This window comes from Pteropus alecto, unplaced genomic scaffold, assembly GCF_000325575.1.
Source record: "Pteropus alecto unplaced genomic scaffold, ASM32557v1 scaffold105, whole genome shotgun sequence".
Classification (NCBI taxonomy): domain Eukaryota; kingdom Metazoa; phylum Chordata; class Mammalia; order Chiroptera; family Pteropodidae; genus Pteropus; species Pteropus alecto.
This window is the reverse complement of record NW_006436294.1, coordinates 2,766,734-2,778,679: the sequence shown is the minus strand read 5'-3', so window position 1 is coordinate 2,778,679 and position 11,946 is coordinate 2,766,734. Positions and strand designations below refer to the sequence as shown.

Below are 11,946 nucleotides of genomic sequence, written 5' to 3'. Positions count from 1 at the left end.
CTGCTGGGACTCCAGGGCCTGGTGGGGTTCTGTCCTCGTCGTGGAGGTCTCCTGCCTTTTTCTATAGTCTCCTCTTTCTCGTAGGGGAGTTTTACTGTAAAGAGGACAAAAATGAGGGAGGGGACAGCAGGGGAGGCGAGATCCAGAGATTTTTGTTTTGTTTTGCTTTGAGATGGAGAGAGAACAGCACATAGGGAGCATAGAGAGGGAAGAATCGATGATCTGGAGAAAGAAGTTTCTGGAAGGGTGTCGTTGAGTGGGTGGTAGGGGTTGGGGCTCAGTGCACACAGGCCATTGTGTCCTCTATCCAGTGGCCCTCCCAGGTGCAGGCACAAGAGTGCATGTCTTCGGAGAGATTAAAAGCAATAACATCGGTTAAATGTTCTGCTTTTTATCTCCACGAGCCACCAGTTCTAAACAACGTCAGAAACATCGATGAAAATACTGCCTGCACCAGGCTGGGCCTCTCCCACTGATCCCGCACCTCCCATACACACACCTTCTATGCTACTGCTGGTGCCAGCCCTCACGCCCACAGGAGCGAGGCTGGGTGCTGGGTGGAGGTGCAGGCGGTTGGCAGGTGTGATGGTCGCAGCTTGTGGAGGCCGCCTTCTGGCCGGGCGCTTCAAGTGAAAAAGGAAGCGAGGTCAGCAGGGAAAGTGAGGCTGGGAGTGAGCAGAGAGGGGCAGGTGTGATGTACAGAGTCAGTGGCCTAGAGGCCTGTGTGACCGCTCTGTGGCTTTAAGAGTCTCCAGGACGCTAGGGATGGTGAGGGCCTAAGGGACCCAGGCAGCGTGGGTGAGGACACGCAGTGGGCAGACATCGGGTGTGGTTTACCGAGTGCCTGCTATGTTCCCACTGCAGAGTAGGCATGCTAGCTGCATTTCCTATTAAATCTGCAAGTTCCTGCTTCTCCAAGGTCACCCGGCATCACGGCGTTTAGAGATGGGGCTTGGTAATTTAACCTGGGTCTGTCTGGCTTCAAAGCCATTGTCCTTTCCATCACTCCAATTCTGCCTTTCAGTGTAAATAAATAATAATAATAAAAATCTAGCTTTTAATTGTTATTGGCTCCTAAATTTAATATTCCTATATGTGCCTATAATTATCAGTCTCAAAAGTCAGTTTTTCTCATTAAGTCTCCCTGCCTAGTACAATGGGGTGAACATAATAGATATCAGCGAATATTTGTGAGCAGTGATAATGCTTTAAATCGGAGTTAAGTGGCTTAAAAACCCAGCAGATTCCCATCCTTCTTGTTCTTCGTTCCCGTGCCAGCCGATGAAAGCTGTCTTGGCACTTGAGAAGTGCTATTTTGATCCATTTTTTCTTGCACCTAATTTAAGAGAGTCTAACGAGGATACTTAACTGCTGTTGGTGCAGTTTCTTCAGTGGAAGGTTGGCTACTTTGCCGCGCGGATACTGGAGTCTCGGTTGCGGAGTGGGTTTGGGGAACGGGGAGCTCCATATTAGATCCTAGCCAGAAGGACTGAGGTTTTGAAATACCAGAGAAAGTTTGCTACTGGTGACTGGGGGCACCGGAAGTTAGAAATGAGCTGCCTGGCAGTGCAGGTGTCCACCAGAGTGGCATAAGCTGGTAGAGGCTGGCGATTGCTCGGTAGGGCAGCCTTCAATGTTTTCTTAGTTGGAAGTCATAGTTTCTGCGAAGATGAAACAACTTTTTTTTTTTTTTGTTACAGAACACACGGCCATCTTCATGTGTAAATGTTGTAACCTTTTCTCACCAAGTCAGTCGGAACTGCTCTCCCACGTTTCTGAGAAGCACACAGAAGAAGGGGTCAATGTCGATGACATCATTATCCCCCTGAGGCCTCTGAGCACTCCAGAACCCACCAACCCAAGCAAAACGGGAGATGGTAAGGGGGCTGGGCGCCGGGTGGGGACACCATGCCCACGACGTGCGTGTCTGTGATGGTGATGCCAATTTGCTCTCATTTACTTGCATTCTGCGTTTCTGTTTTTGTCTGGTGGGCATAGAAGCCTAGAAAATTTAAATTTCTAACCCAGAATTCAGAATAAGTTGTCTAATTGTAGATCTGTTCAAATGAGATTGTGTCTTTGAATGCCCTTTACTTGGTCCCTGTAGGTGCTTCTCCAGTGCCTGGTCGGTCGGTGGGTGGGTGGATGGATGAAGGGAGAGTGAGGGAGGGAGGGATGGAGGGAGGGAGGGATGGAGGGTTGGATGGAGGGGGCACCATCCAACAGTATAAAAAGCATGACCTTGCTATCAAATACTTGTGGGTTTTAATCCAGCTCTAGGACCTACTAACTGCATTACTTGAAGCACATGATGTTATTTCTATAAGCCTCACTTGCTTTTCCAAAAAATGAAGACAGATATTCTTGTCACCGGAGGGCTGTGAGGATTAAGCCAAAGAGCAGTAACTAGAGCAGCTGGGATGGTGCCTGGCACGGAGAGGACAGTGAGGGAGGCCGTTACTCCAGCACACGTGGTAAAGTAAGTATACCTGATGTTAAAAACAGCATTTCTGAACTGACCGCGTACACTTGGAACAAGGATTCAAATTGCAGAAAGCTTCGATTCGCCCAGGACCCCTCCCTCACGTCCTGCCGGTGTGTGAAGTGGGATGCATCCTGTCTGCGGTGTCCAGACGTCCCCCACTGAATGGTGTCAGTTGCAGCAGGTGGATGGAAAGGAGAAGCCATCCAGGCACTGTAATTAGGTACCCACAGACGAAGAAATACATGGCCAGGAGGAGCGGCTACCAACGAGAGCTAGAAGGAAGCCCCACAAAGCCGTTTGGTGAGGCAGCGCCAGTCTCCTGTGCAGAAGCTCAGGCTTGGCAGTGAACGTCCCATCGCTGGATTCATTAGACACTCTAATAATTTAAGTGCTCCTTTCCTGGGAGTATTCAGACGCTTTTCTAACCAGGCTGGCTTGTCGGTCATCTGTGGGACGCCATTACCCCAGGACGGCTGCAGACAGAAGATGCTCTGGTGAACGGGGCCGCTGGCCCCCCAGGGCGCTGGGGAAGCACGCCTGTCAGGACGTCACACGTCCTCCTAGTGTGGTGGTTGCTTCAAGTGCAAACTGAGAATCCAGCACCTGTAACTGGCAGTGGCGAATGAGGAGGACTGTGCAGTATATGTCATGGTCACCATCGGCTAATGCTGGGGGTGTGTCCATGGTGTTCCTCAGCCCGTCCCCAGCCTGTGAGCAGATCTGTCCTCTCCCCACTCAGAGAAAGCAGGGGTGAGGTGGGAAGTTGTACGTAATCACATCTCAACCGATAGTTCATGTGTGATTCTCTTTGCTCTGGGGAAGGGGAGGTGGGTGACGGTCTGTGCCGGGCCCTGGGAATCTACCCAATAACCTGATGAAAAACACGGCCAAAAGACCTGAATAGACGTTTTTCCAAAGAAGATGTCCAGATGGTCAACAAGCACATAAAAAAGTGTTCAACGTCACTAATAATTAGGGAAATAGAAATCGGAACTGCCGTGAGGTGTCGCGTCACACCCGTTAGAATGCTGTCGTCAGAAGGGCAGAAATAATAAGTGTTGGTGAGGACGTGGAGAACAGGGAGCATCTGTGCACTGCTGGGGGGATGTAAAGTGGTGCAGCCACAGGCAAAAAACAGTATGGAGTTTCTTCAGGAATTAAGAACGGAACTATGATGTGATCCAGCAACCTCTCTTCTGGGCACGCGTCTCTCAGAGAGATAATCTGCATCTCATGTTCACTGCAGCCTTGTTCACAGAAGACAAGCCGTGGAAACAACGCTAAGCATCAGTGGACGGATGAATGGATACGGAAAATGTCACGCAAAGAGAGAAAAATTATTCAGCCATAAAAAAAATAAGGAAATCCTGCCATTTCCAGCAGGCCCGACCCTGGAAGACGTTGGGCTAAGTGAAATGAACCAGATGCAGGAAGACGAGCAGCACGTGAGCTCCCTTACATGTGGACTGCAAGACAGCCACACGTTTGGAATGCGTGCGACATGGCGATTCTGCTCCAGGATCTTGCTAAGAACTTGCTCGGAACTTGCTAAGATAGTCGACCCAAAGCGTTCTCCCCACACACGAAACTGGTTACTGCGTGAGGCGGAGGACGTGTCGGTTAACTTGACTGTGGCAGGCGTTTCTACGTGCGTGCTTATGTTCGATCATCTTGTCGTCTACTTTAAACATCACATAGTAGAACCTAAACATACACAATTTTTATTTGTCAATGAGCCTTAATAAACCTAGGGAAAAAAATCTGTCTAGTACCAGGGACCTCAAAGCTCGGCCACCCCTCCCTCTGCTGCTCAGTCTGGGAGTAAGGCTCATCTGTCATGACCTTCCGGGAGGGACCTTGGTGACCCTATGGCCACCTTCCTGCTAAGTGGTTGAGGTGCCTTGGCTTTCCAATGAGTGTGGCTTACCAGAGAGATGGGACCAAAGCTTTAGTCAAGAACTGTAAATGTCTGTATACCTGCCTCTGGGGTTAAACAGCCACAAACTTAGAAAAATGGATAATCTCTTGTAAAATTTATATGGCAGATAGAAGTCCTAAGGATTAACATGTAAAGAACTTTGCAAAAGGCTGGTACAGAGCTTTTAATTCTATTTTTATTCAGCTTTGCTTATTAGGATTTTCTTCCTACTAAAACGAAATGTGAATAAGAGATGGAAAAATCTGAATTTTTCGTTTCATTTATAAATAATAAATGAGGAAACGATAATAAAGCAGGTGGAATTTCGCAGTGGCTGGTGTGCGTCACTGGTTCGTAAGGTGCACGTGTGCTGACTTCCGCCCTCCCCTTCTGTCCAGTTCCTGAGAGATGTCACCGGCCAGCTGGAGCTCGTCCTGAGCTGCCCCCTCCTCCCAGGGAACCCCGTCCCTGTCTCTCCCCCAGCCAGCCCGCCATGCCCCGTCCTTCTTCTTCTCCCCGTCTCTGGCCTCTGGCCCTTCATGCTGCCTGGGGAGCCCCATGCAGGTGTCTCCGCCTGGCTCAGCCTGCGTGCTCCTCAGGCCTACCTGGCGTGAAGATGCCTCGAGGAGCCCATCCCTGGCCTGCGGGGTAGGAGGCCCTTCTCTGGGCCCCGACCACCCTGTAAACACGTCTCGGTCCTGTCCTTCCTCGGTGCGCTGTCGTCATCTCTGTCCCCTTGTTTTGCTTGTCGGAGAACACCCGAGGACGGGGTTTGGGCTGTTTGGCTCTTTGGTCCCAGGGCCTGGCACAGGGCCTGGCACAGGGTGCATCCCCTTCCATGTGTCATGGTTGAACCAGTCACCTTTAGTTGTTGTTTGTTTTCTTGCCTCTGGCTCTGCTGCCCCTCTGTCTTTGGAGGATGTGCTCCATCCACCTGTCACCCCTCACTCAGAAAGCTCCAGTGGCGCCCTCTCATCCACACCAGAGCTCCCCAAACTGGTAGACCTGGGAACCCTTCTGACTGGCCTCGGCGCCATTCCTTTCTCTGCGGTGCCTCGGCAGCGTGACTTCACGGTGGGGCCCGTTCTTTCCTCTGGTGCTGCAGGCCCCGTTAATAGCCGAACAGGACCTCCAGACCCCAGGCCTTTCTCTTCCTTGCTGCTGCAGGTGGACCCACACCTGTAAAGCTCTCCTTCACTCCTTGGGCACACTCAGGTGCTTCTCTTGGGCCAGGCACTGTGTAGGTAAACCCATCAAAGCAATTACATAATTCCTTTATATACCTTTTTTATTTTTATTTTTTTCTCAATTACAAAAGTAGTAACACCTTGCTGAAAAGGTTAAAACAATATAAAATGAGGAAGGCAAATATCCCTAACCGTCCCCCCAAGTTCCTCTTTGGATGGTCTTTACACCTTTGTCAAAAATCAGTTGACCGTATATGTATGGATATAGTTCCGGATTCTCAGTTCTGTTCCGTTAATCTGTGTGTCTTCATACCAATAGAAAAGTCTTTAGATGATGGTAGCTTTGTAGTGTGTTTTGAAGCGGGGAAGTGCAAGTCCTTTAATTTTGTTCTTCTTTATCAAGATTGTTTTGGCTATTCAGGGTCTCTTGCAATTCTATGTGATTTTTAGGTTCAGTATGTCTGTTTCTTCAAAAATGGTAGTTGGAATTTGGTAAAGACTGTGCTGAATCTGTACATCACTTTGGAGACAATATTAAGCCTTCTAATCCATCTTAACAATATTAAGCCTTCTAATCCATGAATGTGGGATGCCTTTTTATTTATGTAGTTCTTTAATTTCATTTGGCAATGTTTTATACTTTTCAGCCTTATACCTCCTTGGTTATTTTTATTTCTAAGTATTTTATTCTTTTTGATGCTGCTGTGAATGGAAGTACTTTTCTTAATTCGTTTTCACATTGTTCATTGCTAGTTTATAAATACAACTATTATTTGTATATTGACTTTGTATCCTGCAGCCTTGATGAACTTGGTTATTAGCTCTAATAGTTTTTTAGTGGATTCTTTAGGAGTCTATATAAGATCTTGTCATCTGCAAACAGAGATAGTTTTACTTCTTCTTTCCAGTGTGGATGCCTTTTATTTTATTTTCTTGTCTAATTGCCCTGGCGAGAAACTCCAGTACAGAGTTGAACGGACGTCCTTGTCTTGCTCCTGATCTGGGGAGAAAGCCTCCCGCCTTTCCCTGTTCAGTGACGTTAGCTGTGGGCTTTGGAGCTGCCCTTTATCAGCTTAAGTGCCCTCGTTCTAAGTTTGTTGGCTGTTTTTATCACAGAAGCGTGTTGGACTTCGTCAGATGTTTTTTCTGTTGAGGTGATCGTGACTTTTTTTCTCCGTTCTATTAATATAATGTATTACATGGATGGATTGTCCTATGTTTAATCACCCTTGCATTCCTAGAATAAAACCTATTTGGTCATAATGCATAATCTTTAATATGCTGCTGAATTTGGGTGCTAGCATTTTGGTGAAGACATTTATATTTATATTCAGAGAGACTGATGTAGGGTCTTTTCTCTCATGTCTTTGGTTTTGGAATCAAGGCAATTGTGGCCTCATAGAATGAGCTGGGGAGTGTCCCCTCCTTTTCTATTTTATGGAAGATTTGTAAAGCGTTGGCGTTAATTCTTCTTAAATGTTTGGTAGAATTCGCTGGTGAAACCATTTAGTCCTGGACCTTTTAATTTTTGTGGGAAGTTTTTTGATTACTTTGCATGTTATATAGGTGTATTCATATTTTTCTATTTCTTCTTGACTTAGCTCTAGTACTTTGTGTCTTTCCAGGAAATTTTCTGTTTCATCAGATTTATCTAATTTGTTGGCACACGGTTGTTCACAGTATTTCCTTAGAATTCTTTTGATTTTCGTAAGGTCAGTAGTAATGTCCCTTCATTCATTCTTGATTTTAGCAATTGAGTCTTAATGTTTTTTTTCTTGCCGAGTTTAGCTCACAGTTGTCAATTTTGTTATTCTCTGTTGTTTTTCCATATTCTATTTAATCTATTTCCATTGTAAACTTTATTATTTCTGTCCTTTTGTTTGCCTCGTGTTTAGTTTACTTCTGTTTTTCCTAGTTTCTTAAGTTAGAAGGGTAGGCTATTGACTTGAGATCTTTCTTCATTTAACGTAGGCATCGACTGCTGTAAATTGTCCTCTAAGCACTGCTTTTACTGCATCCTATAAGTTTTGGCATGAGGTGCATTTGTCTTGTTCATCACAATGTATTTTCTAATCTCCGTTCTGTCTTCTTTGACCCATTTGTTATTTAGGAGTGCCATTTAATTTTTGTTTATTTTTGAATTTTCCTAATTTCTTTCCATTGTTTCCCAGTTTTTGTCCACATACTTTGTTTGATCTCAGTCCTTTTAAATTTGGACTTGACTTATGGCCTAATATATATATATGGTCTGTCCTGGAGGATGTTCCATGTGCACTTGAGAAGAATTTGTATTCTGCTGTCAGGTGGCATGTTCTCTGTATATGTGTTAGGTCTCCGTGGTTAATACTGTCATTCAAGTCTTCTGTTGTTTTCCGATGCCCAGATTTTGTAATTGAGGAATACGTGGTGCAGAGACCAGAGGGATTAAACAGGTGTACCTGGGAGACACTGCAGACTTGGTTCTGGATCACCACAATAAAGTGACTGTTGCAGTAAAGCGAGTCGGAATTTTTTTCACATCAAAGCAAGTCTTACCTTCAGTTTGTAAAAAATGCGACGTCTGCAAAGCACAGTGAAGTGAAGCACAATAACATGACACACGCCTGCTCTCAGGGTTACCTGGTTACTAGCAAGTGGGAGAACAGCATTTGAGTCCAGCCAGTCCGACGGGGTTTGCGTGTTCTTTTGGTACTCCGAGTGTAATCAAATCCTTACCATTTTGCTGCTTTTATAAATTATTTTCCTTTATTAACTAATTTACTTTTGACTTAAATTCTTGAATACATTTTCTCTTGTTTACTTGTGTACACTGGGAGATTAGTTGCCTGTGTTGTTTAATTTAAAAAAGGTATTTCTTAAGACTAATAATTCAGACTCTTGATATGAGATCATTTCTTCAAAAATCTTTTATTAAGAACTTTAAGTCCTTTTTTTGTGCAAGTCCATAAAATTTGCGGCTTGTAGAGGCTTAGTTTCTCTCTAATGATTTCAATTCAGTTTTAACCTTCACAGTTCATTTTAGGTTGAGAGATACTTGAAATGGTTTCATTAAACCTTTACCTGAGTAGTATTTGATTTATTATTTTGGTCTTTCTTTATAACATGAAGAGTCCTAAATCCTCTGGTTTATTTTATAGCCTTTTAAACTTTTTTGCTCAGGTAGGAAGTAGTCTGTAGAAGAACCTTCCATTTTCCTACCCTCTTCCTATTCAGATTTCTGGGTATTGTCCAAGAGAAAATTGCCTAATGGACGAGCTCATTCTCCCTCTTGTGTGTGTGTTTGTGTGTGTTATTTTGCCCGTGAGCGTGTGTGTCTGTGTACATGGCTGCATGTGTGTACCGTGTGTGTGTTTGTGAGTGTTATTGTGCCTGTGAGCGTGCGTGGCTGTGTATATGGCTGCGTGTGTGTGTGTGTGTGTTATTGTGCCCGTGAGCATGTGTGGCTGTGTACATGGTTGCATGTGTGTGCCACGTGTGTGTGAGTATTATTGTGCCTGTGAGCATGTGTGCCTGTGTACTTGGCTGCACGTGTGTGCCGTGTGTGTGTACGTGAGTGTTATTGTGCCCGTGAGCGTGCGTGGCTGTGTGCATGGTTGCATGTGTGTGCTGTGTGTGTGTGTGTATTATTGTGCCCGTGAGCATGCGTGGCTGTGTGCATGGTTGCATGTGTGTGCTGTGTGTGTGTGTGTATTATTGTGCCCGTGAGCATGCGCATGCGTGGCTGTGTGCATGGTTGCATGTGTGTGCTGTGTGTGCGTGACTGTTATTGTGCCCGTGAGCATGTGTGGCTGTGTACATGGTTGCATGTGTGTGCCATGTGTGTGTGTTATTGTGCCCGTGAGCATGTGTGGCTGTGTACATGGCTGCGTGTGTGTGCTGTGTGTGTGTGAGAGTTATTGTGCCCGTGAGCGTGTGTGGCTGTGTACATGGCTGCATGTGTGCCATGTGTGTGTGAGTGTTATTGTGCCCATGAGCGTGCATGGCTATGTACATGGCTGCGTGTGTGTGCTGTGTGTGTGTGAGTGTTATTGTGCCCATGAGCGTGCGTGGCTGTGTACTGGGCTGCATGTGCGTGCCGTGTGTGTGTACATGAGTGTTATTGTGCCCATGAGCGTGCGTGGCTGTGTACTAGGCTGCGTGTGCATGCTGTGTGTGTGCGCGTGTGCGCGTTCATCCCGATGGAGGCTGGGGCTCGGGCCGGCCAAGGAGGCGCCTCGAGAGTCTCCTGGGAGCCTTGTTTGGCCCTTCCTCCTCCTCCGTTCACGTTTTCAGAAGGAGCTGTTCTCCTTCCCACCTTCCCACCTTTCCTTCCCATCCCTTCCTTCCATTTCTTTACTCAGTAGCTGCACCTGCAGTGTGCCCGATGGCTGTGCCAGGTGCCGAGAAGACAGGATGGACCAGACGCAGTCCCCGGCAGGTGGGTGGTGGGTGGCGGTGGAGCTAAGAGGCAGCTTCAGCGCTGTGGGGAAAGTGCTGGCTCTTCTAGGGTTAAGTGTGAGCTGATGAGCAGGAGGGACAGTTAGGCTAGTTTGAGGGTACCAGGAGGCTTCCCAGGGGAGGTCGGCATCTGAATTTAAATCTCTATCGTCTCTTCTGGGCACTTAACCACAAAACAGAGTCCTGTGAGTGTGTGTAGGCGTGCTGTACATCTGTCGCGGTGACCACAGACACCTGAGCCCCCGATCGGCCCTGGTGGGCGGCTGTGGCTCAGACTCGGGGTTTGGTCCCGGAGCTTTCCTGGGACCGTCAGGGCTGTGGCTGGTGTGGATGGTGCCTTTGTGTGCGCCACAGAAAGGGTCCGCGTTCCAGACCGATTAGTTAGTAACAGGCTTGCTTTCCGAGTGAACGACATGTGCTTGCGGCCGGGGCAGCCCGCACCAGGGAGCCCAGCGTGGCTAGTGGGGTGCCGGCCGCCACCCGCCCTCTGTGCACCCACATGGGGCCCAGCCTGCCCCACGGCCCTGGAGGCCCTGCTGGGGTGTAGGCCAGTGGCTTTCGTCATCTGTCAGAGGGAGATACGGTGCTGGCTCTTTTCAGAAGCAGGTGCTGAGACATGTACACACGACACTTTAGCACCTGGCAGGTGCGTGATGCTCTCGTGGCCCGCCCGCTCTCTTTTCCGTCCGTCTGTTGCTGGCTTCAGGAGTTAGATCACTGAGGCCGGCAGCTGCGTGACACTATCATCATTTTTTTGGCAATACTTCGAGGTCAAGTGTGTTTCATTTCTGTGCTCTGATGTTAACTGAGCTGACATAGATGCGAAGTTCACTCACTCTGAGGCAAACAGATCTGGGTTCTAATCCTAGCTCTGTCGCATATTAGTCCTGTGTCTTGGGACAAGTTGATTCATCTTCTTGAGCCTTCGGCTTCCCCAGTGCCTAGCCTTACAGGGCCGCTGCAGTCCATCCCACAAAGGCGGTGCTGCACCCCCGAGCACCTGGAAGGCTCCCGCCCCCTCGTTTCTGATCAGTCATTCGTCGTCTCCCTGTTGCTTCCTGGGCCTGCTGGAAGTAGTCGTCAGGGATATTGACTCTGAGGGCCTGACAATGTCAATGTTCAGGATCTCTCTACGTTCTCTCTACGTTTATCTGCAGACCGAGCTGCAGAGTGAGAGACGAGAGGTGGCTGTACCCGGGGTCTTGGGCATAACGAGGTTCTTATGCCTCTAATCCTGCACTGGCTTTCTCGGTGCGTGAGAAACTCTGAAATGAAGAATGAAGGAAAACGCGCCATAACGAACCAGAACGGTGTGCGTGGGGAACCGCGTGCTCTAGCAGTGGGCGGCGGGCACGTCCGGTTTCCCAGAGCGTGTCCCCGTCAGAACACGGATGACCGTGGGCGTCGTGACAAGCGGGCGCCGTCTATTGACCCCCTAAACGTGGTGCCGGCATTTTGGTGGCTGGCGTTTTCTCATAGCGGCTCTGTAAAATACTCGGTTTGTGTCTCTTTTCCATGTTAGAAATGGAGGCCCAGGGGGAACTCGAACCCAGGCTGGTCCGACCCCGGCCAGTGTTCTCAGCACCCTGTGTTGCTCCATGTGTGTGTCTAGAAATGGCCCGAGGGCACAGGGCTCAGCAGAGGATGGGGCTGGGTGAAGGGACCCAGGTCGCAGCCTCAAGGGCGTGGGGAAGGGACTCAGGTCACAGCCCTGAGTGTGTGTGGGGAAGGGACCCAGGTCGCAGCCCTGAGTGTGTGTGGGGGAGGGACCTGGGCCACAGCCCTGAGTGTGTGTGGGGAAGGGACCCAGGTCGCAGCCCTGAGTGTGTGTGGGGGAGGGACCTGGGACAGCCCTGAGTGTGTGTGGGGAAGGGACCCAGGTCACAGCCCTGAGTGTGTGTGGGGAAGGGACCCAGGTC

General features: G+C 48.4%; 1 protein-coding gene across 1 annotated transcript in view; it reads left to right on the top strand.

Moving 5' to 3' along the window:
- Nucleotides 1–1,703: 1,703 nt before the first annotated feature.
- The window catches only part of ZFAT (zinc finger and AT-hook domain containing), a 98,928-nt gene continuing 88,685 nt past the window's right edge, over nucleotides 1,704–11,946 (top strand). Inside the window, exon 1 of the mRNA XM_025047589.1 lies at nucleotides 1,704–1,877. Coding sequence (XP_024903357.1) covers nucleotides 1,718–1,877 — 160 coding nt within the window. The 5' untranslated portion in view covers nucleotides 1,704–1,717. The remainder of the gene's footprint in view (nucleotides 1,878–11,946) is intronic.